General features: G+C 36.3%; 3 protein-coding genes across 3 annotated transcripts; 1 reads left to right on the forward strand and 2 right to left on the reverse strand.

Annotated features, from left to right (window-relative positions):
- The first annotated feature begins 290 nt into the window (after positions 1 to 290).
- On the forward strand, positions 291 to 13,541 carry LOC110385677 (seminal metalloprotease 1). Its single transcript, XM_021349780.3, has 6 exons — positions 291 to 414; positions 6,373 to 6,468; positions 7,092 to 7,273; positions 9,736 to 9,874; positions 11,239 to 11,372; positions 13,133 to 13,541. The coding sequence occupies exons 2-6, from the start codon at positions 6,411 to 6,413 to the stop codon at positions 13,523 to 13,525; spliced, it is 906 nt and encodes a 301-aa protein (XP_021205455.1). The 5' UTR covers positions 291 to 414; positions 6,373 to 6,410; the 3' UTR covers positions 13,526 to 13,541.
- On the reverse strand, positions 816 to 3,301 carry LOC101741441 (protein windbeutel). Its single transcript, XM_004928780.5, has 2 exons — positions 2,540 to 3,301; positions 816 to 1,613 (listed from the first exon to the last, which is right to left on the reverse strand). The coding sequence occupies exons 1-2, from the start codon at positions 3,086 to 3,088 to the stop codon at positions 1,398 to 1,400; spliced, it is 765 nt and encodes a 254-aa protein (XP_004928837.2). The 5' UTR covers positions 3,089 to 3,301; the 3' UTR covers positions 816 to 1,397.
- Positions 13,468 to 23,798, reverse strand: LOC101746911 (uncharacterized). The gene is made up of 11 exons (XM_062673169.1): positions 23,778 to 23,798; positions 23,071 to 23,242; positions 22,600 to 22,796; positions 21,426 to 21,564; positions 18,733 to 18,869; positions 17,242 to 17,485; positions 16,239 to 16,508; positions 15,880 to 16,022; positions 15,280 to 15,421; positions 14,639 to 14,772; positions 13,468 to 13,875 (listed from the first exon to the last, which is right to left on the reverse strand). The coding sequence occupies exons 1-11, from the start codon at positions 23,796 to 23,798 to the stop codon at positions 13,762 to 13,764; spliced, it is 1,713 nt and encodes a 570-aa protein (XP_062529153.1). The 3' UTR covers positions 13,468 to 13,761.
- Positions 23,799 to 23,941: the final 143 nt, after the last annotated feature.

Here is a 23,941-nt window from a genome sequence, read left to right on the forward strand (position 1 = left end):
TACCGCGAACTGACAACCCTTACAAATATCCCAATTTAACCCTTAGCCGTGTCAATTTACCCCGAATGCGGGGTAAATTGGGATGGCCATTATTTTTCCGATTATTTCTTTAAATTTAATAATTAAAATAATGTAACGGTTTTTATCACCTAGGTACGTTCAAGACTCAACTTATTTCTTTGGTTGAGCAGTGACTATTTAATTGGAACTATTTTAAAATTCAATCTGAAGTTCGATTTTGTCCCTATTTACCCCATTTTACGGTACTGACTTAATGTATTTGATACTGACGCGACACTTGACGCGACAAGCCGATTGCGGGAAGATGAGCGGCGAAGCGGGCGGGGCGCCGCATTCCAGCGAGGTGCAAACTTAGCTTGGTCGAGTTGTACTCTCCGCTTGAAAATTATTGGTGTTAGTTATAAATATATTATATATTATTATAGTGATAGTATAGTATGTCTTAATGACATTTACGAAAACGTTTGCACTTTTTGGCGGGAACGCCAGGAGTGAAGTTGTGAACAAAGCCGCTCAACGTAACTTCTCGGGATCTTCCAAAAAGTCCACTGAAAAAGTCTCAGTTAATGACCATCATTTTACTGAGATTATATTTCTTCCCATATCATCTCATTTCGTTTCGTTTTCATTTCATTTCATTTCATTTTCATTTTAATGAATTTCGTATTTGGAATCGGAAAATTACGGTTGTTGAGCATCATCAATCATCAAATAATTACTAATAATAATTTTCTCTAAAACATATAATTAAACTATTTATTTTATTACGGAGATATTAAATAAATAAATAAAAATGTTTTAAAAACATTTATTTAAAACCACACAATATCACTCATTTGTGCATTTCTTAAACAAACAAATAACATATTTTATTTCACACCACACTATATCACTCTCTTGTGCCTTTTAAAAAAAACATAAGTGCTCTGTTTAAAACACGAAAAATCCTAAAACAAATATTCTGATTTTACATTGAAAAATTTACTGCCTCATAAAAATGGTTTCCACACATTGCTACTGTTAGGTAACTATTGAATTTTCATTAAAATTCTAATTTGAAATATCTATGTGACATTCAATTTCACAAAATTAATACAATAACTGGATTTATATATGTATATTGTTTTATGCTTGTGTTAGGTAAGTATTACATGACATAAAATTTTTTTTTCTTGTGTGCCATCTCTCTGTAAATGGAAATTTTGGAGCCTTTGAAAATACCTCTATTGTTCAATCACTTAAATAACGTAAAATTTATGATTTATAAAAATTATCAGATTTTGATTAAAATCTTAGGAATGACTTATCATAACTGGAGTGTAAAGTAAATATTATTTCTAAAGTAATAATAGTAAATTCAGTATGAGCATAGCTTATCACAGGTCTTCTTTTGTGGGTATGTTTGGTTGTTTGTCATATAAGTGGAATGTTTGTAAGATATTAATTCGGATGCCTATTTCTTTTTTCTTCTCATCAGAAACTTTGCCACTGAGAATTTTCTTGACTCTCTCATGTTCTGTATTGATAAATTGATCGCCTTTTTCAATTATTTTCTCCATAATGGTCTTGTAGATTTTTGCAGACTTAGCTTCCTGTAACAATTAAAAAGTAATTTAATTTGCATAGTTAGTACGTTTTATTCAGTAACCTCATATTTTTGCAATTAAAACATGTATGTAATTTTGTTTTATATTATAACATAGCAGTTTTAAGTTTTTCCATTGGTGGAAAGTTTCTATTGATGGAAAGAAGTTCAGTCATCCTTATATTTATATAAATATGTGTAAGTTATGGTTCATAAATATATTGTCACTTGAGTAAAATATAAACGACTATCATTTTACAATAACATTCACTACTCTGCAAGTACATTTCAATATTATTTACACTTAAAAGCAGTGTTTTTGCAGTTAGATGGCTGAACCAGCAGTTTTAAAACAGCAACTGAGATAGGCTAGACTTTCAGATATAATTTCTTCGTAGCTCCACTAAGATTGTGATATGTATGAGCTCCAATTAAGACCTGGTGGTTCATGAGCTTGTTATTTACGTAGCAAAAAAAAAACTAAAGTTGAAATTGCGATTATTAAAATGTATTGTATTACTGAGTTTCTGACTGAATTTTCAGACGAAAATGATTAAAATAGAATTGTAAAGAAATGTTTTTTTATTGCTTAGATGGTTGGGTGAGTTCACAACCCACCTGGTATTAAGTGGTCACCAGAGCCCTTGGACATGGACAGCATGGCCACCACCCATTTTGAGACAAGAGTTCTGAGTCTCAGTTTTTACAATCTAATGGTTGGCTCACCCTTCAAACCGAATGACATTATTGCTCATAGCAGAAATAGGCAGGTGGTGGTATCTACCTGTCCAGGCTGACTAGCCAGTACTACCAGTAAATTGATTGATCAAAAAGGTAGGTTATGTGATAGTACTATTAATTAGATTGTAAATAAGCAACGCCACATCATCACAGATGTATGGTTATTTAAAAATAAATTTAAATGTTTAATACCTTTTCGGAAAACTCTTTCTGCAGCTCTTCTGTTTCTTTTAACACTTTTTTTCTGTTCTCTCCTTTTGCTTTCATAAATTTAATAGCTAGTTTGTCTAAGTTTCTCACGCAGCCCGGTAAACTTAGATACAAGCCGGTGTTTTCGCGAACAAATCGTCGAAGTTCATCAGTGGTGAAACCTTGGGAGTCATCAAATGGTATTGGATCATTTTTACCTTTGAGGAAGAGTCTCACTACAGGAAAATTATCTTTGGTAGCTCCGTACTTCTTTGCCAATACCTCGTTATCTTTTTCACCGTAATCCTTCACGCCGACTTCAGCTATCAAAAGTTCATCCACGTCTTTAGAGTCCTTCGCGAGTGCAACAAAAGCATCGTGTTTATCTCCATATGGAAATGCAACGTCGAATTTTACTAGAGAAGCTTCAAATTTGTTTATTACTTTATTGAACGAAATTTCGTCTAACTCTACCGAACCGGTCGACGTATTCGCAAGAGAAGCTGATAGTACAGCCAAAAATACAACCGGGAGAACGAAATTACGAAGCATTGTTCTCAATGAACACAATTATTAACTAGAACGTTCTATTCTACGCGAAAAAAGAATAACAATTCTAAAACATGAACTCTTATCAATTATCACCATTTACAGATTACTTATAGTCATAGACATTCCATTTTAGTTCTTTATTCCATCACCCGTGTATTATCTATGTACGACACACAGAGATGTAATATGTCGATACATAGGGATAAACTATCTAAGATCGATTTTTCGAAGATTCATTTTTCGATCAGAGAAGATCGATTCTTTAAACAATGAATCGATCTACTGAATGGGTCTTAGACAGAAAAAGAGATTCCATCTTTTCTGCTTCAAATGCAAAAGTAACGATAAGAATAAAAAAAATGTGTGCGTGTACTAGTGTACACACGTAAGAAGTGAAACTTGTTTATGGCCTTATTTTTCGAAAAATGATCTACATGCAACTTTCTAGAAATTGGTTAAATAAAGTTAAATTAGATAAAGTTTAAACAAAAGGATTTTATTATCATAGACATGAATACAAAAAAGTTAAATTAGATAAAGTTTAAACAAAAGGATTTTATTATCATAGACATGAATACAAAAAAGATGGCGCGTAACGGAAAAATGTGACGCGTAACCGAAAAATGTGACGGTAAATTTTTTTCCAACGCCGATCTTTATCGGCGTTTTGAAGTGAAACTTCTTTAAGTTTCACTTCAAAAAAAAAAACAAATTGTGTGCAATTCACACGTGGTAGAAGTGAAACCTTCCAAAATTAAAATACAACTATCCTAAACGTCTTAAGTATATGTAAAATTTTGTCATTAGTAAATAATTGTAAGGTAGCGCCCTCTGTGAATTGATATTTTAATTTCACGTATAATCCTAAATTAAAATTCACTACCAGAGCTTTCATACACACGTTAGTATTAAAAAATCTCACAGATGGCGCTGTATTAAATAGTATGTATATTTCTGTCTCATTCTTTGCTGGCTTCATCCTACACATTTTTGTATTTGTGTCTCTTACCTGTCGTTTTTTCCGTTGCATCCGGTTTGAAATCACAACGATTCTAAAGAAGTTTTCACTTCAAAAATAACTTATAAGTATTTTAGATTCGACTAATTAATTTTATGTTAAATTGCTAAAAAATAATTGATTGTATCCATACATTTTTGATCTAGTCAACAACAAGCTCTACAAATGCGAATGAATTGGATGAAATGAAATTGAGTGTGGTGAGATGGTACAATATATAGTAGGTGTCAGATGAGATAAAATGAAAAGACCTCTCAGTAAAATGATGGCTTACAAAGAGTAGTATGAATTTTTTGGAAGGAACCAAGAAGACACGCAGCGAATCTATACCTTTTTCCTACACTTATGCACCTTCACAGTTAATAAATGGTTACTAAGCCATCATTATTAGGTACACGTTAAGAGCTAAAGATACATAAGAAAAAAAATACAGCTTAACATCTCAAGCCAAAGAGTTTACCTATAAATTAAACAAACTTTCAATTCTATATTTATTTACCGTATCTTGTATACTACAATGTGAAGGCAAATGCTAAACAGTCATCTATACTAATATTATAAAGAGGAAAGATTTGTTTGTTTGTATTGAGTAGGCTCCGAAACTACTGAATCAATTTGAAAAATTCTTTCACTGCTTGGAAGCTAGACTATTACCGAGTGACATATCCTATAATCTTTTTTGAAAAAAATTAGGGATCCTTACTAAAACTTCAATAATGTAAAACTCCAAGGTGTAAAAACAAATACCTAAAATATTCTTTACATCGCGTGCCCTGCGAAAACTATTGATGATAGAATAAAATAATGTACTACGACTTTGTATAATGTTTGTTATTTACAAAAAATGTCGCGGCAGCATATGTCTAACTATTATAGTTATGCCGCAATAAGTGTTCTTTTATTTAAAAAAATAAAACAACTTCAAATATCATTGAAATGTTTGTTAAGGACCCGAGCGGAGCCGGAGCGGGCCGCTAGTTAAAAGATAAAAAAGCACTTATGACTTAGCGCCAAGTTTACAATATTCATGAATAGTTTTCATTCTAGTATATTAAGTATATATATCATCTTCATCAAACGGCTCAATGCTTTGATGGGTCCTTGGTATCCTTGACGAGTGAAGAGTACAGATAGCACATCAATTCGTATTGAAGTAAAAATTAGTAAAATTAGTACACTTCGGCCGTGCTGCCAAATTAAAAATTTTGACGGTAATGATGTATCGATTCTTGCAAGCCATATTCGAAATCGGTCATAATATTGTTGATACAAAAATCAAATTTCGTTTTTTGTATTAAAACTAACAGTTTTATGGTGTAGAACGTTACAACGAGACTAATAAAAGTGAAATAAAATTTTACTTTTATTCTTTCTATTGCAATGTTTTCGAGTACTCAGACACTATACTGGTTTTGTTTACTTATATTATTTATGAAATGTAAATGCGAGATAAGGAGTCACTTGGAAAGTAATAACGGTATTGTAAAGTTATTGTATAATCGTGAAACTAAACTATACCTTAGAACTCATATTTCAAGGTGGGTGGCGGCATTTACGTTGTAGATGTCTATGAGTTCCGGTAACCACTTAACACCAGTTGGTCCGTGAGCTCGTCCATCCATCGCTGTTAGTTCGGTTTGCTATTTAAGCGTGTTTTTGTGTTAGATAGCTAGTAAAGGCGTGTTAATAACACGTCTCTTATTCGATGGTTTTGAAACTTTACAGTTAGTTGTAGGACTGTTTACGGAGGGACTTTAAGTTTTTTTTACGTTAGATTAACTAAATTGATAACTCCACTGCACTGGAATCAGTGTCGTTATATGTGCCTGATGGCTACATGCGCGGATGTATGTGTGGAGGGGTGCGTCGCCAGCGGCAGCTTCTTAGTACTACGCACGCGCGTACGCAGCACACCGCTAACTCTCCGACGCATCGTGCTGTCTCGCTACTCAATGGCTTGCTAGCCTATGCTCCGGAAATGGATATATTCCATGATGGTTTGCAGCGATTTATTGTTGTTGTTAAGAATTACCTAAGCTAATTATTTATACTGTTAATTTGTAAGTAGACTAATTAAATAAATAAATCGACAGAAGAGTTCTCGTTTTATCTTATGTGATTACCCTAGCCCATAAACACCACAAAGTGAACGCCGCTGCGCCGTCTATCTTAAGGAATGAGGTGGTAGCGATAATAGTATCGTACAACGATATAATTTACGCGACAGAATTAGAAAATTACTGAATATATTTATTTATTTTTGTAGTAGCGGTAACTAAGTCGTCACATCATTTAGTTGCAGAGATGAGTTTGAAATGGTCCCTAGGAATCATTCCGTATTATGTCGACCCAGAAAGTTACGGTAAGTAAAAAATACCTAACTTACATAGTTTTATGCCTAAGTTATAATTCTTTATATACCAATGTTACTCTAGAAGTTATTGTTACTTGTTTACTTTATTTTAGAAACTTATTATACCAAACAGCCTATAAACAAAAAAAAGAAAAAGGGGCACAGCTTTCGCTTTTAACGTAATTTTTTAAGTGATTTTATGACCTGGTAACTAAGACCTTTAAGTCATGTCTTATTTTAATTTATATTCTTATTTGTATGAAAAATGATAATATGAGACGTTAATCAACTGGGATGAAATTAAATGAAATGAGATGATATGGAATGAAATATAATCTTAGTAAAATGGTGGTCATTTACTAAGATTTTTTCAGTGGACTTTTTGGAGAATCCCGAGAAGTTGCGTCCAGCGGCTTTGTTTCATTTTCCCACATTTGTGCACTTTCACAGATATTAAACAGTTAATAAACCACCGTTATTACACATTTAAACCAGAAGAAACACTAAATAGACAAAATAAAACAAATCACACAACTTCACTCCTCGCGTTCCCGCCAAAAAGTCCGCCATAGATTATACACTTAATATATTCGAGAAGTCCGCTTTTAACGTATATTATCTTTCTTGCACAGATAAAATAATTGAGAATCGAATCCGGTTAGCTATGAAGACAATTGAAAAATCGTCGTGTTTGATTTTCAAACGCTTAAATTCGAAGCCGGCAGATAAGAACTTGTCATGGCTACATTTTACTAACCCTCAGAAGGAGAGAGATTGTACACATCAATTACAAGTCGGAGAATATAAAGAAGTAGTAAGTTCAGCAATAATTGTTCTTTGCAATGCGGTCAACGGTTCTTTGGATTTTTTCTTGCGTTATCTTTTCCATGCCGTTAAATGTGAGCAAATAGAAATTTTCCTGTCTATGCTGTTAGCCTTGAGAGGCTATTTCAGCTTCGCGCTAACATGTAGGTGAGCTCACGGGGCTCAAACCGGAGTGTTGCTAGCAGTGCTAGCAGTGCTTCGCAGAGTCTACCACCGGAGCAGAGACGCGACCCACTGAGAAGATCCGGCAAGAAACTCAGTGGGCTGTGTCTGTGGGTTAATTCGCTCGTCGAGCCCTTCGTCGCAAGCGACGGGTTCGACGAGGACGGTGACCGGACGAAATGTGATTTTCAAAATACTCAGTGATGAATGATATGGTTTGAACCCGTATAAATTTGCGTATCATAGCAGGAAGTCGTCGTGGCCTAACGGATAAAACGTCCGGTGCATTCGTGTTGAGCGATGCACCGATGTTCGAATCTCAGGCGGATACAAATTTTTCTAATGAAACACGTACTCAACAAATGTTCACGATTGACTTCCACGGTGAAGGAATAACATCGTGTAATAAAAATTAAACCCGCAAAATTATAATTTGCGTAATTAATTTATTTACTGGTGGTAGGACCTCTTGTGAGTCCGCGCGGGTGGGTACCACCACCCTGCCTATTTCTGCCGTGAAGGAGTAATGCGTTTCGGTTCAAAGGGCGGGGCAGGGCAGCCGTTGTAACTATACTTGAGACCTTAGAACTTCTTAAGATGGGTGGCGCATTTACGTTGTAGATGTCTATGGGCTCAAGTAACCACTTAACACCAGGTGGGCTGTGAGCTCGTTCACCCATCTAAGCAATAAAAAAAAATCAGGAAAAAACATTAAATTGTTGATTTTACATGGATATTTCATGTATATTCAACGTCTCTCCAAAGTTACATCGTGCAATCGTGAACGGACGGAATAATTGCGATATGGTGCCAATTGAAATTTTTGCGCGGTTCCTCCCGATCCACTATCAGTGATCTTAGGTACCTAAAGCACTGTTCAACGTTGTCGTCGGACCCTTCGCGGCGGTTTCGACGTGCCAACTAACCCACAGAGATAGCCCACTGAGTTTCTTGCCGGATCTTCTCAGTGGGTCACGTTTCCGATCAAGGGCGGATCCAGCTTTGGCGCCAGGAGGGGGTCACATAGTCGTGGGCAAGTTAAGAACTTATAATTTAATTTTGATAACAATAGATAATAAGTAAATCATGATGTTCTTCAATTAGTCCAAGTTAGTTCAAGTCCTGGAACTAGCTCAGGGGGGGTCATGACCCCCATGACCCACCCCCTGGATCCGCCGTTGTTTCCGATCCGGTGGTAGATTCTGCGAAGATGTGCTCTTGCTAGGGCTAGTATTAGCAGCTCGTTAGGTTAGAGCCCCGTGAGCTCACCTACTCGCTCGGTGAAACTGGTATAACCCCTCGAGGTTACCAGCATAGGCAGGAAAAAAATCAAAAAGGCGCAAAGCACTTATGACATTGTCTATGAACTTTGTTACCGCGAACCAGGTAAAGCCCTAGCTTCCATCCTTTTAGCGCAACAAATAAAATACAAGTCGCAACTTATTATCGTCGTATTCAATTAATTATATGTATTTTTAGTGTATATTATTTTTATAGTATTTTAGTGACACCTGTATGGTGGGTTCAAGGCTAATAAATGATTATTCAAAATTTTAATAAACACTTTTTTTTTTCTCTTTTTTTTTAATTCTACATAATATGACCACGAAGTCGGTATATTTATGGTGTCGTTGAAAAGCGATCAATTCAGGTGTAGCCATCGTAGCAAGAGGTTTAATTTAAAAAACAGCTCTAAAAAATTTTATATTAATTTATTGAATTCGGCACACTTTACTCCGTTCACAACCGCTATATTTATATTCATATAATTTGCTACGCTAGCGCTATTAAGATGGATTTTCAGATGTAAATTGCAGTTTACAGCTGGACACTTTTTAAATTGTTTTCTATGTAAGAGAGTTCGGCTTATCTCTACTCTCCATATCCGTAAATCTGTAATAAGCGACCAATTTGAGGAGAAGGAGGACGTTTGAGCTCCATTAATTAGTCGATAACAGTTGCTGGGCGGTGGGAGGGTAGTTCACGAAAGTTACATACATCGGAAAACTGTTTACAGTTCTTACAGTTACAGTTGTAACAGTTACAGTTTTAACAGTTACAGTTGTAACACTTACAGTTGTAACAGTTACAGTTGTAACAGTTACAGTTGTAACAGTTACAGTTGTAACAGTTACAGTTGTAACAGTTACAGTTGTAAACAGTTATAGGGTATATCTGAGAATCATGATTGGTAGCGGAATTTAAGGGTGCGGTCTGTGAACACCTTAACAGTAGGTGGGTCGATATCATTAAAAAGACAGTAACGTAAATTGGTTGAATTTTTAACAGATAGTAACATTGGGCTTCGAATGTATGCTTCATACGAATATAATGCATTCATTGCTGCACGCCCTCGGCTTTAATGATGAGGTTACGCATCCGCATCGGGATAAATACATTCGAATTTTATGGGAAAACATGCAGCCCAGTATGTATTACTCTTTATATTTATATTTAAAACTACATAGTTATATTTAAAACTAGATAAATAGTTTTTTTTTTTGATAAATTGTGTTTTTTAGAAATTATATTTTTATACGAATTACATATTGATAAAATGATGAAATATGAATAATATTTTTCGATCTTACCGACAGAACAATAAAAAAATATATGAACTGGTTATTTAAAGAAAAAAATCAAAATTATCGATAAAGTTGATTATTGAAAACACGAATTAAACAACATTTTGTGAAAATAAATCGTAGCTAGATCGATTTATCGCCCCCGAAATCCCCTGTATACTAAACTTTATGAAAATCATTAGAGCCGTTTCCGAGATTCAGATTATATATATATACAAGAATTGCTCATTTAAAGATATAAGATAAGATAAGATTACGCTATATATGAGTACTGCCGATGTGACCTGGAGTGATGTCATGGAGCAAGCGCAAGACAGGGTCAAGTGGAGACAACTTGTGAGGGCCCTATGTACCAGTGTGGTACCCTAGGACTACAACAATAACAACATTATCTTTACCATACTCAAGCCAATTTAGAAGTGGTTTTCGTGAAAGTGTAAATTTAACATGTTTTATTAATATCCTAGCAAAGAAATCGACATATCAAATATACTTATTTGTACATAATATGTACATATGTATGTCTTTACTCGCTTAAATTATCTTGGAAGCAATAACAGTCGAAGTGAACACTAAAGCAAGAAACAAGGAAATAATAATTAATTATTTAGTCAACCTCATTAAATATTTAATCAGTGGAATTACTAATTAGGATTGCGTCGAAGCTATATCGTGTTGTCTTTGTCGTCAAATTGAAAAATAATTTTATTGATGTACTATGCCCATCATAAATACCAATACCGTAATAAAAATTACAATACCGTTTCCGTCGTGTTCAAATTAATATAGAACATAAGGTGGTCCATGCACTTATGTAGCCGCTTGTACCCATCAGACTTTTATTGCCTTTTTAAGCATTTTTATTTATTTAATATATTTTGTACACAGCTGTTAGAAGAAACACGACAATAAGGATACAGACAAAAACCTAGTGCATAATGTAAACATTACATATAAGTATATATACACATTACAAGATATAAAACAATATGCACACACACACACACACACACACAAACACACATATACTTACTTTACTTACATATACTTACTTTATATATTATAATATATTATACAAATATATATACTTTTATTTAATATGGTAAGGATAAATAGTGTTCTCTAACAAATTTCTTTCTCTTCTTTTAATTATTGTGATCGAAATCTGTATTCCATTTATGTGTTACTTGTGTTTTTTTTAATTTAGAATATCGACCACTGTTCCTGATGCAAACCGCAAACGAGCCAAACAGACCTGTCGTTGAATACGACCCTCAAAGTGTTATGCACTTCCACGATCGGGCCTTCAGTGTTAATGGCGAAGCTACTATAGCGCCGTTGGTAAGAGCCGATTCCGATCACAAAACAGTTCACGGGCCGGTTCTTATAGCAATAATTCCATCGGTCGACTGGTGTCCCGCAATTCGTCGACTACTTACTCTCATAAGAACTTCTATGTTCTTAATAAGTCTTATTAATAATAATAAATAATTCTTAATAATCGAAGTCGTCGTGGCCTAAAGGTTAAGACGTCCGGTGCGTTCGTGTTGAGCGATTCGATGCACCGATCTTCGAACCCCAGGCGGGTACCAATTTTTCTATTGAAATACGTACTCAACAAATGTTCACGATTGCCTTCCACGGTGAAGGAATAACATCGTGTAATAAAAATCAAACTCGCAAAAATTATAATTTGCGTAATTACTAGCGGAAGGATCTCTTGTGAGTCCGCGCGGGTAGATACCACCGCCCTGCCTATTTTTGCCGTGAAGTAGTAATGCATTTCGGTCTGAAGGGTAGGGCAGCCGTTGTAACTATACTGAGATCTTAGAACTTATATCTCAAGGTGGGTGGCGCATTTACGTTGTAGATGTCTATGGGCTCCAGTAACCACTTAGCACCAGGTGGGCTGTGAGATCGTCCATCCATCTAAGCAATAAAAAAAATCATAATAATATTGGGTGTACGTAGAACAATGCAGACAATTGCAACCCACGTCCTTACGGATCCATCAGATCCAATAACTCATGCATTAAAGGCTTTCCTTTTAACGCCAGGAGCAGTCTTAGGGACCCTGGTTACCTTGCTCGATTATCCTACCGAGCAACCTAAGCCCTGGCTGATGCAGTCGAGTTTTTCGACGGATCTTCTCCGGTCGCGATTCCGATCCGGTAATAGATTCATTCGCGAAGCAGTTGCTCTTGAGTTGTTAGGTTTCCTTTGCTCGGGCAGCTGTTAGCAAATACCACCCCTTCTGGCTGAGCCTTTGCTCGCCTATATGTCCTGGTGAAACTGGAAATTCCTCATTCATAAAAAAAACCATTGTAGCTAACGTTGAAACTTTGTCGAACACTGAACGATGTTTCCCGAGCGATATGACATGTTTTTCTTCAAACGAGGCTTGTGGAGATTACTTAACGATAGGCAGAGCGGCTTGGCTCCGCCCCTGGCATTGCTGAAGTCCATGGGCGACGGTAGCCACTCATAATCAGGTAGGCCATATGACCTGATATTTACAGGTGGTGAACTTCTTGTGAGTAGGCGCGGGTAGGTACCACCGCTTTACCTATTTCTGTCGTGAAGCAGTAATGCGTTTCGGTCTGAAGGCTAGGGCAGACGTTGTAACTATACTGAGACCTTAGAACTTAAATCTCAAGGTGGGTGGCGCATTTACGTTGTAGATGTCTATGGGCTCCAGTAACCACATAACACCAGGTGGGCTGTGAGCTCGTCCACCTATCTAAGCAATTAAAAAAAAAGAAGACCGAAACGCATTACTGCAGAAATAGGCAATGTAGTTATACCTATCCATGCGGACTCACAAGAGGTCCTACCACCAGTATTTACGCAAATTATAATTTTTCCGGTTTTGATTTTTATTACACGATGTTAATTCTTCATCGTGGAAGTCAATCGTGAACATTTGTTGAGTACATATTTCATTAGAAAGATTGGTACCTGCCTGCGGGATTCGAACACCGGCAGTCGTTATCGCTTGATACGAATGTATCGGACGTCTTATCCTTTAGGCCACGACTATTTTTTTAGATGTAAAAGTGATTTGAATTTGGAATTCTCAAGTCCGAATATTGTATTTTTAGATTCCCGGAATGATTATAAGATCTGGTGATAAATTATCCCAATTGGATAAAATGAAATTGAAATTGTACTTCACACACGAATGTAACAAGCGAACAGTGGAAGAGCTAATCGATGCTTGCAGGGATATATTGCTGGAAAATGCTGTAGCAGGCAGGCAGCAGGATAAAAACAATTCAACCTATAATAGAGCTACAGATGAAGATGATACAGAGAAAGATAGTGGAAAGTATGAAAGTGAACAAGCAGATGAAAGTGATTATACTAATCGAGGTGATCAATATGCTGATAATATATCTACAAAGGTTAAAGGTGATATACAAAGCAAAGAAGGAAATAGTTACTTAACACAGAAATTTATTAATAAATCTTTGAAAAAAGAAGGAATTAAATAAACTTCTATCACAACAACTATTTGTTTGTCATTTTATTTAAAAATAAATAAATATGTATTTTAACTGTAAGCCCGTAGTGTAAGCCTAAACATGAAATTCGACTATAAATTTCAATTAGCATTGAAAGTTAAGTGGAATGTTTTTTTGTAATTGCAGTTTTTTTAATTTATTTCTAAAGAGCACTAAATTTGAAAGAAACCGTTCAATGTATAATGTAAATTGTTTATTGGAGATAACTAGTTGTTTTCTTGCATAGATCTTGCCGTGCATTGGTTGAAATAAAGTAGATTTAATTTCTGGACGTCCGTCGAGCTAAGTCCTTGCCAATGTCCCATTGCCCATCCGTCGTTCTGGTAAAATAAAAATGATGTGAGATAAATTTTTAAACCTTATAAATATTACATATTGCATCTTCCACGATAATTTTATTTTAAATCTCTAATTCTAGTATTTTAGTGACATTTTTCTTGTATGACTTACATTTTGAAGTCGTCGTGGCTTAAAGGATAAGACGCCCGGTGCATTCGTATGTAGCGATGCACCGGTGTTCGAATCCCGCAGGCGGGTACCAATTTTTCTAATGAAATACGTACTTAACAAATGTTCTCGATTGACATCCACGGTGGAGGAATAACATCGTGTAATAAAAATCAAAACCGCAAAATTATAATTTGCGTAATTATTGGCGGAAGGACCTCTTGTGAGTCCGCGCGGGTGGGTGCCACCGCCCTGCCTATTTTGGCCGTGAAGCAGTAATGCGTTTCGGTTTGAAGGGTGGGGCAGCCGTTGTAACTATACTTGGGACCTTAGAACTTATATCTCAAGCTGGGTGGCACATTTACGTTGTAGATGTCTATGGGCTGCAGTAACCACTTAACACCAGGTGGGCTGTGAGGTCGTCCCCCCAACTAAGCAATAATAAAAAAAGCGATTTTGTTTCATTTTCCCACACCGATAGTAAAGAGTTAAGAAGCCATAGTTATTAACAATACAACAGAATTCATTATTCAGATACTCGTATTGGCGTTTCAAAATATTTCGTTGTCAGTTTAACTGTCAAAAAATAATACTTTTAAAATTGTATGTGTCATCCAAATAGGATGTATGTCTCACCCAAATAGGGTACATAATGTTTGTGACTCCGTTCTTAATTTGCAGCCACGGGTAGTGCATAACGCTTTGATAGTCATATTGGAATCCAACCGAAGCAGCCGGGGGTAGGATAACTTTCATTTCTTCTCTCATATCTAAGGAGTGCAATTTTATTTTATTGCTTAAGTTAAAGTAACGTAATATAATCCAACTAATTTTAAACGTGTCAGCGTCTATATAAACTTCTGCTGTGTGTCTTGTAATGAAAATTATCTAGGGTCTCATAATTATCAGTAAAAGTATAAGTAAATCAAAGAAACAAATAAATCTGAATAAATGATTTCAAAATATAATGTATTATAACAAATATAGTCATCGCGCAAAATGAGGTTGTTAAGTTCAAAGTAGCAAAACGGGGAGATATTTAATTGTAATTCAAATACATATTTTCAATTTTGTTTGATTACCATTTATCCGGGTTAACGACTTCGCGGTACCAGTTACTGCCGGAGTCCACAGAAACGATAATGTGAATGATAGTTACAAAGACATGAAATATAAGTCTCTCAGTCCCATAAATATCAAGTCGCAGATGCATTTTTTTCACACATTTTCCAGGCAAATACAAAAACATAAAACTTAGCAATATCCAAAATTCTTACCAGAACTAAGATTATCCCAAACTATATGTAAATACTGATCTCGATCGTACATGCTGTGCTGATGGTCTAAGCCTAAAACGTGGACGAAAACATGAAGTAGATCGTTGACGGAATTGAAGCAATCACTGTTTATCTCTAGCTCCTGAAATCAAAATGCATATTTTATAAATTCAACGAATATCTCACCAGAATATTTCAAAATGCTTAAGTAAAATGAAAGTATGATTTGTTTTTCGAACAAGTTTAAAATATTTTGTCAACATTGCTATTTGTGTTAACTATACTTAGTCCTTTTCGTTTTTTTTGTATAAACGTATTTTAAGTATTTTTGGGTTTACATAGAGAAGGTTAAGTAATCAAATGAAAATGAACTGTTCTAAAAGAAGTCTTCACAAACGTGAAACTACATTCAGAATCGGTAGTATTTTCATGAATATTTAAATACTACTAGACCTGTAACGGCCAGCTTGAATCATACATTTTTTAAGAGAATTGGAGCTTAAGGAGATCCTAAGTGCGACAAAATGAAATTATTAAATTTATCATTTTTGCTCGACTCCTTGTTGTTTTTCTTTTCTTCTTTACTACTAGGACACTTACTTTATATCCGTCAAATCTTCCCGGTGGCGGACACGTACAACCTGGTTGTGTGGATCGTTTCAATACCAGAATGTGCATTGCATGTCGACGAATTTCCGATGCTGTATTCATTGCAAATCGTTTCGTATTATTGTTTTGTTTTACTGAAATTAAATTTAATATGATTCACAATGATGTATTTAATTAATTAAATTTCTAGTCTTTATGATCTAAACGAGTCATAAAACAGTCATTTGGAGAGTGATATGGAAGTTGAATCATAGGAACTTTATATTATCATGTACATTTCGTATCACATCTTATTTTAAGGGCTAGCCATTTTAATGCTTTTTATCAGTTCGTAAAATTAGTAGCCTTACCCAGCTGGACATTTGTGGCTTCATTTTCGGCACTTGCTTGTTTCATTTCGGTTTCGTCATTGCTAGTTTTCACTTCATTTTCAGATAAATTGGGACTTGCAGCTTCGTCATCTTTATCAGATGTTTCATTCTTTGGACCGTCGACTTGTTTCTCTGATACATCATTCGACGCAGGTAAATCATTATCGTCGGTAACGTCTTTGAATTTAATACATGTTTCTTTTTCGATATGACTTATGACTGAACGTATGTTTTCTTTTTCTTCGGCAGCTGTAAGTAAAATTTTGTATAAGTGCTATGTATTTATTTATGACAAGCGACCCGCCCTCGCTTCGCTTCGGAAACATTAAGTTTTGTTATTGATAGCTGAGTCCCGCGATGTTACCCGCGGTTATTGTCGTATCGCGGGCGACGCCGCGGGGCGAAGCTAGTCTAAAAAAAGCTAAGTTACTCTTATCAGTGAAAGTCCCATCAAAATCGGTTCAGCCGTTCACCGCACCCGGAACAAACAGACAGACAGAGAGACAAAAATTGTAAAAAGTGTTATTTTGGTGTATATATATGCATATGCATGTAGTAAAAAGAGTTTATTTCAATATTCCAAACAGACACTCCAATTTTATTTATATTTATCTATTGATGATCGAAGATATTTATAGATCAATTCGATGATTTCCAAAAAGTTAACATAAATTGGTAGTTTCATAAGATCTTGTCGACTTTTATAATTTTAGTAATATTTCAATGCGCTTATGTGCCATACTGAAAAGTGTACTGATATGGATACATTTTTGGATACGAATAATAGGGTAAGCAAGAAACAAAAGGTCTGTTTAATGACTTGTGATAAGAGAGGGAAACTTTTATATTAGGCACTTGACTATTTTGTTAATTTTCTTTAATATCATTTCTAAAGTTATTCTAGAAAGCACTTTTTAACTGTAACATATTTTCTTATTATTTTATTAAAATCTAATAAGTTCTAAAAATCTAAATAGCTTACAAAATTCTATTTTGTCCATTAGTTTAAAATTTACGATTCCAAATGGCCATAGCCTATCCTTGAAGTAGTCTTCAATTTCTCGTTGTGTTATATTAGTCTCTCTGCCCCCGTTTTTCACAACACTTGGGCATGTTTTCAGTAAGTAGTCCTTGTTCCTTTTGATGCATTCTTTGGAGTACACCAGACTGACTTTCTCGATGTCGGTTTCACTCAAGCCCGTGCGTTGACCAATTTGGATGCCAGACTATGTGAAATATTCAACGTTAGATTATTAATCTGTTTGTTATGGCAATACTTACTTTTTACTGTTTTCGATGGTAGAGGAACTCACCACCGTTGTCACTGTCACTCATGAACATCGGTAATGACAAGACAGTTGGCACTGCCAAATGGCACACGACGTTGAGGCTATATCTTTGTTTTTGCATACCTTTCTCCATCAACAGTAGCCTTGAGGGGTTATTTTGGTTTCCACCTGATTGGTAGGCGAGCTGATTGGGCTCAACCTGAAGGATTGCTAATGTCTGCCTTGGTAAGAGCAATGCTTCCTAGAATTTCTTACCGGATCGGAATCGCGACCCATTGAGAAGATCCGGCGAGAAACTCAGTGGGTAGTGTGACAGACACACATTAAGTTGCACATCGAATTTTCGACTCTCAAACGGTGAACATCGCTTCCAAAGCTTAAAAGCACCGAGAATGGATCGGGAAGATCCGAGACCTTTTTAAGATTACGAAATTTTCTCACTAAATTTCTCAGAGCGCTCTTTATGGATCATACAATACACAGAGAGTAACAACAACCTCTACCTGGACCCCACTAAATACTTAATTAAAACGCTTGGATATACTGATTTCAGCTGTATTTTATTTGATACCAACCATTCGTTTTTTGGTATTAAATAACCCTTTAATACTAAGAAACGAATGGCCAGAAGCGTCTAGTAAATATTAAATGTTTTTTTTTGTTAATTTCTGCAATAGTAGATAGAGTAAGTTAAGCAAACAATAAATTCATTAAGTAACTTTAACCATGAAGTCTGTTTAAGTAATATTAAATACAGAGAAATAAATAAATGTGTGTGGAAAATAAATACTTAGTAACAGATGTTACAACAGTACACAATAGAGCTGAGATTGATCATCGTAGTACGGTTTTTAATTTAGGCAAAGGAAAAAGAAAAGCTAAGTAAATATCGCATATTTTAACGAGCAATAAGCAGGTTATCGAGAATGAATAGAGTTATCGCCCTACGTCATCATCGTAGAAGTCCAAGGAATAATAATCGATTCATTATTTAGAAACTACGATATACTTGCATTTATACTGAATGCAACAAATCGCAATCTATATACCATTAACAAGTACTAGAGATGGAAATTTGACTAATGGAAGTATTGAGCCACCTTTTCCTTGATTACCACGGAGCTGGGCGTTCAGTGAACCGAGCATAGGAAGTCATCAAATTCTTATATTAGAGTAAATAATACCTTCGCGATAATGGTGACCTGCCCGTTTCTAGAGAACGCTCTGGAAGGATAGTGAAGAACGCTCGCGTGATCATAGGGAAGACTTTCCACTGTACTCTGGAATTTTCTTTCGCTGATATCAAAGTATTTTTTGTAACCTTAAACGAGAAATTAAAGGTAGTGTATGTATAACTCGATAGCGACTGACTCGGCAGTGTAGTTAGCGCCCCTGACAGTTGCGCCGAGGGTCGTGGGTTCGATTCCCACATCGGGATAGCATTGTCTGATGTACGTTTGGTCTGTGTCGGGTTTGGTAATCTATATAAGTATGTATTTTAACGTGTACAACCCGGTTACATTATCTCTGGACCTGGCGAAAGGGAAACGGGGAGGGGCTTCACATTCCAGCGAGGTCCAGAGATATTGTAACGAGCAATACAATAGTGGTAGCTATAAAGGTCACTACAACCCGGTTATATTACCTTTGGACCTGGCGAAAGGGAAACGAGGAGGGGCTTCACATTTTAGCGAGGTCTAGAGATATTGTAAAACGAGCAATACAATAGTGGTAGCTATAAAGGTCACTACAAACCGTTTACATTATCTCTGGACCGGGTAAAAGGGAAACGGGAAGGGGCTTCACATTCCAGCGAGGTCCAGAGATATTGTAACGAGCAATACAATAGTGGTAGCTATAAAGGTCACTACAACCCGGTTACATTATCTTTGGACCTGGCGAAAGGGAAACGAGGAGGGGCTTCACATTCGAGCAAGATCCAGAGATATTATAACGAGCAATACAATAGTGGTAGCTATAAAGGTCACTACAAACCCTTTACATTATCTCTGGACCGGGTAAAAGGGAAACGGGAAGGGGCTTCACATTCCAGCGAGGTCCAGAGATATTGTAACGAGCAATACAATAGTGGTAGCTATAAAGGTCACTACAACCCGGTTACATTATCTTTGGACCTGGCGAAAGGGAAACGAGGAGGGGCTTCACATTCCAGCAAGATCCAGAGATATTGTAACGAGCAATACAATAGTGGTAGCTATAAAGGTCACTACAAACCCTTTACATTATCTCTGGACCTGGCGAAAGGGAAACGGGGAGGGGCTTCACATTCCAGCGAGGTCCAGAGATATTGTAACGAGCAATATAATAGTGGTAGCTATAAAGGTCACTACAACCCGGTTATATTACCTTTGGACCTGGCGAAAGGGAAACGAGGAGGGGCTTCACATTTTAGCGAGGTCTAGAGATATTGTAAAACGAGCAATACAATAGTGGTAGCTATAAAGGTCACTACAAACCGTTTACATTATCTCTGGACCGGGTAAAAGGGAAACGGGAAGGGGCTTCACATTCCAGCGAGGTCCAGAGATATTGTAACGAGCAATACAATAGTGGTAGCTATAAAGGTCACTACAAACCCTTTACATTATCTCTGGACCTGGCGAAAGGGAAACGGGGAGGGGCTTCACATTCCAGCGAGGTCCAGAGATATTGTAACGAGCAATATAATAGTGGTAGCTATAAAGGTCACTACAACCCGGTTATATTACCTTTGGACCTGGCGAAAGGGAAACGAGGAGGGGCTTCACATTTTAGCGAGGTCTAGAGATATTGTAAAACGAGCAATACAATAGTGGTAGCTATAAAGGTCACTACAAACCGTTTACATTATCTCTGGACCGGGTAAAAGGGAAACGGGAAGGGGCTTCACATTCCAGCGAGGTCCAGAGATATTGTAACGAGCAATACAATAGTGGTAGCTATAAAGGTCACTACAACCCGGTTACATTATCTTTGGACCTGGCGAAAGGGAAACGAGGAGGGGCTTCACATTCGAGCAAAATGCAGAGATATTATAACGAGCAATACAATAGTGGTAGCTATAAAAGTCACTACAAACCCTTTACATTATCTCTGGACCGGGTAAAAGGGAAACGGGAAGGGGCTTCACATTCCAGCGAGGTCCAGAGATATTGTAACGAGCAATACAATAGTGGTAGCTATAAAGGTCACTACAACCCGGTTACATTATCTTTGGACCTGGCGAAAGGGAAACGAGGAGGGGCTTCACATTCCAGCAAGATCCAGAGATATTGTAACGAGCAATACAATAGTGGTAGCTATAAAGGTCACTACAAACCGTTTACATTATCTCTGGACCGGGTAAAAGGGAAACGGGAAGGGGCTTCACATTCCAGCGAGGTCCAGAGATATTGTAACGAGCAAAACAATAGGCAGACGAGCATACGGCCCACCTGATGGTGAGTGGTTACTGTCGCCCATGGACTTCAGTAATGCCAGGGGCAGAGCCAAGCCGCTGCCTACCGCTAAACGCACATTCCAGCGAGGTCCAGAGAAATTGTAATCAAGCTATATAAGTCTATTTTTTAGTGTCTGGTACCCATAACATAGGGAATCTTAAATTGAAGTCGGATAACCGTGCGTGAGTTGTTGCCAATTATTATTATTATTATTCATAAATTTATGTTCGTATTTAATTAAGTAACTGTTACATATATTTAACGACTATTTACTTGAAAAAATGTCTGTATCTATTGCATTTTAAGATCGAGAATCGTTTATTATCGGCTAAACTAAAAATGCTATTGAGAATTTTTAAGATTTTGTCTTAGAATTGTAGATATTTTTAGTGGGATTCTTGTAAAAAAAATATACTCTAGGTTAGCACTTTTTTTACCTGGTTTTATATTGTCCCACAATACAGTAATGTGATTGTCTCTATCACGCCGTGTATGCTCGTGCGAGAAACCAAGTACATGCATGATTTCATGAGCTATATCACCCGAGGACATGCAGTCGTACCCTAATACGATCATCTGGAAGGAATCTTTCATTTAGTTCATAGTTTTACTGGTGGTAGGACGTCTTGTGAGTCCGCACGGGTAGGTACCAGGTTTCAAGCACGGTTTCTGCCGTGAAGCAGTAATGCGTTTCGGTATGAAGGGCAGGGCAGCCCTTGTACTGTTAAAAGTGAGAACTTAGAACTCATATCTCAAGGTGGGTGGCAGCATTTACGTTGTAGATGTATATGGGCTTTTATAATCACCGAATATGTAATCTAAGCGTATGCTATGTTGTTAATTTCATATTCGGTGAATAGCTGAACGAGCCACCTAGTATTCAACAGCAACGCATACCGTCGCGACCACAGTTGATTAGACTCGCCTTCCTCGAAACATTAAGGTCTCATTTGCATTGATATAACGGCTGCTATACCCCTCTTTGATCGTATGATTGATTTGCGTATAAATCCTTGTGATCCACCCGCGTGGACCTGCAATGTGCCTTAGACGTTACGTAAGATAGGGTTAGAAAGGTATAACTTGGTGTAGTCATCGCTCGGATGATAAGGTATCTTCTGGTTAATAGTGTCTGTCCATCCATAGTATCAAAATTAAGATCACGATCCTAATGAATGTGTCAAAGTATCGATGCTATTAATACCTTCAAAGTGAACGACGTGTACACGTATCAAGCGTTGGAATTACGGCAGTGTTCTAACCTAGGCAGGAACTGGGGAAGGGAATACCTATTTAGCACGTGTTGATAAACGCCTACGATAAAGTATTCACTTCACGATGGAGGACTATAATAATCAATCCCGCCACATCTCTATAAATTTGCGAACCTATTTAAGCAGTTAGTCCGGTGGTACTTATTCGCGTATGCTTTTCCCTATCATCATTCTGTTTAACGATCATGATCTGCTGGTAAAATACTCAAGGACGTTTCTGACCTTTCTTTGGTAACTACAATAATCGCTTTTATGCTATACACGGGAAGAGATAGGGTAGTGAAATTCTAGGCCGATATCACGTATGCAAAAGGAGTTGATCACTATATATCATTACCTGAACACCACTAGTTTCCATCCGTTCGTTACTATGAACACATTGGCGTATCCCGGTAGGGTTTGTGATGTACAGCCAACTGACAGACTTTAAAGATTCTTTATCTGTCGGTCGTTCACGTAACCTTTGCAGGCGGATGCATGTGGCTTTCTCAAAGTAATCGAATGCTTTTATAATTGATTCTGCTAAATCAGCGTCTGAAATGAATAGTGCCTTAGCTCCACTGTAACTTTAAATTCATAGTAAAGTTAGTTTTAATGTTTAGTAGAGTAAGTTATTGGCTATGGGGTCAGAAAGAGAGTAGCAAGGCACCTTCTTAAACCAATATCTAACATTTTGTCCACGTCGACAGAAAAAGATAGTTAGATATAATGGAAGAGAAAATTATGACCCACTTTCACGACAGGTAGTCACTGAGGAAATGATGCACACAGGAGGTACACAAATCACAAACATTATTTTTATTATTACCATATGTTTTAGAATCGATGTAATATGGAACGATTCCATGTTTGAATCTGGATACGCTTTCATCATATCCACTGCTTTCATATCCAATGTCCTTTTTCTCATCAACTGGCAACGGGCCTAATAGTTTTGCTGGCGCAAAATTAAGTCTTCTGCTAGGTATTTTTCTGGTTTTCTATTTACATAAAACATGTAATATTTAAAAAAAATTACGAATACCTATTGAAGAATTATTAACGTCCTAATGTACGCTTATTAGGTAACCAAATAGCTTGATTGCAAATGTGTGCAATACGGAAATTCAGTTCGAAGTCAATAAGTACTCTTTTTTTTTAACAAATTTATTTCTATTTTCGACGAATATGAAACTTGGAGGACATTAAATTATCTAGATTGAATATAATTAATTCCATTGAAATTTATTTAAGTTTCTAAATTTGTAAAGTCAATCTAAAAGTAAATCTTGAGCTATCATTTATTTTATTCAAATATAAATAATTTAATTTGGTTTTAAAAAATATGAAAGTAAACATTTGCATAAGTTATGATAAGATATAACATTATTGAAATTAATTTAACTACAGCTAACACTTCAAGGGATCTTTGTTCTTCTTTTATTTATGGTCTATCAAACAAAATATTGCTATTAAGGATTGCAACATTATAATTGTTGTTTTCTAATTTTATCAATTGTTATTGTTTTGCTTTACCTTTATAAATCGTATACACATAATTGAAATATTAAAATAAAAAAAGTAATTGAAATAGATCTGTTTCAACAATAAGAGAGCTTTTGATGTCACCATGATGTCACTAAGTAAGAGCTATGCGATGTGGTAACGAAATGTAGGTTAGTTTTTATGATAAACTATTG

This window comes from Bombyx mori, chromosome 16 (assembly GCF_030269925.1).
Source record: "Bombyx mori chromosome 16, ASM3026992v2".
NCBI classification, from domain to species: domain Eukaryota; kingdom Metazoa; phylum Arthropoda; class Insecta; order Lepidoptera; family Bombycidae; genus Bombyx; species Bombyx mori.

Excerpts from the sequence above, each read along its gene's own strand:
- LOC101741441 (XM_004928780.5), bottom strand. The coding sequence starts at position 3,088 with ATGCTTCGTAATTTCGTTCTCCCGGTTGTATTTTTGGCTGTACTATCA. Across the intron at positions 1,614-2,539 it reads AGAAAGAGTTTTCCGAAAAG|GAAGCTAAGTCTGCAAAAAT; the intron begins GTATTAAACATT and ends TAATTGTTACAG.
- LOC110385677 (XM_021349780.3), top strand. The coding sequence starts at position 6,411 with ATGAGTTTGAAATGGTCCCTAGGAATCATTCCGTATTATGTCGACCCA. Across the intron at positions 7,274-9,735 it reads TCGGAGAATATAAAGAAGTA|ATAGTAACATTGGGCTTCGA; the intron begins GTAAGTTCAGCA and ends AATTTTTAACAG. Across the intron at positions 11,373-13,132 it reads AAGCTACTATAGCGCCGTTG|ATTCCCGGAATGATTATAAG; the intron begins GTAAGAGCCGAT and ends TTGTATTTTTAG.
- LOC101746911 (XM_062673169.1), bottom strand. The coding sequence starts at position 23,798 with ATGTGTATACGATTTATAAAG. Across the intron at positions 16,509-17,241 it reads AATGGACAAAATAGAATTTT|CTGCCGAAGAAAAAGAAAAC; the intron begins GTAAGCTATTTA and ends TTTTACTTACAG. Across the intron at positions 16,023-16,238 it reads AGCCACAAATGTCCAGCTGG|TAAAACAAAACAATAATACG; the intron begins GTAAGGCTACTA and ends ATTTAATTTCAG.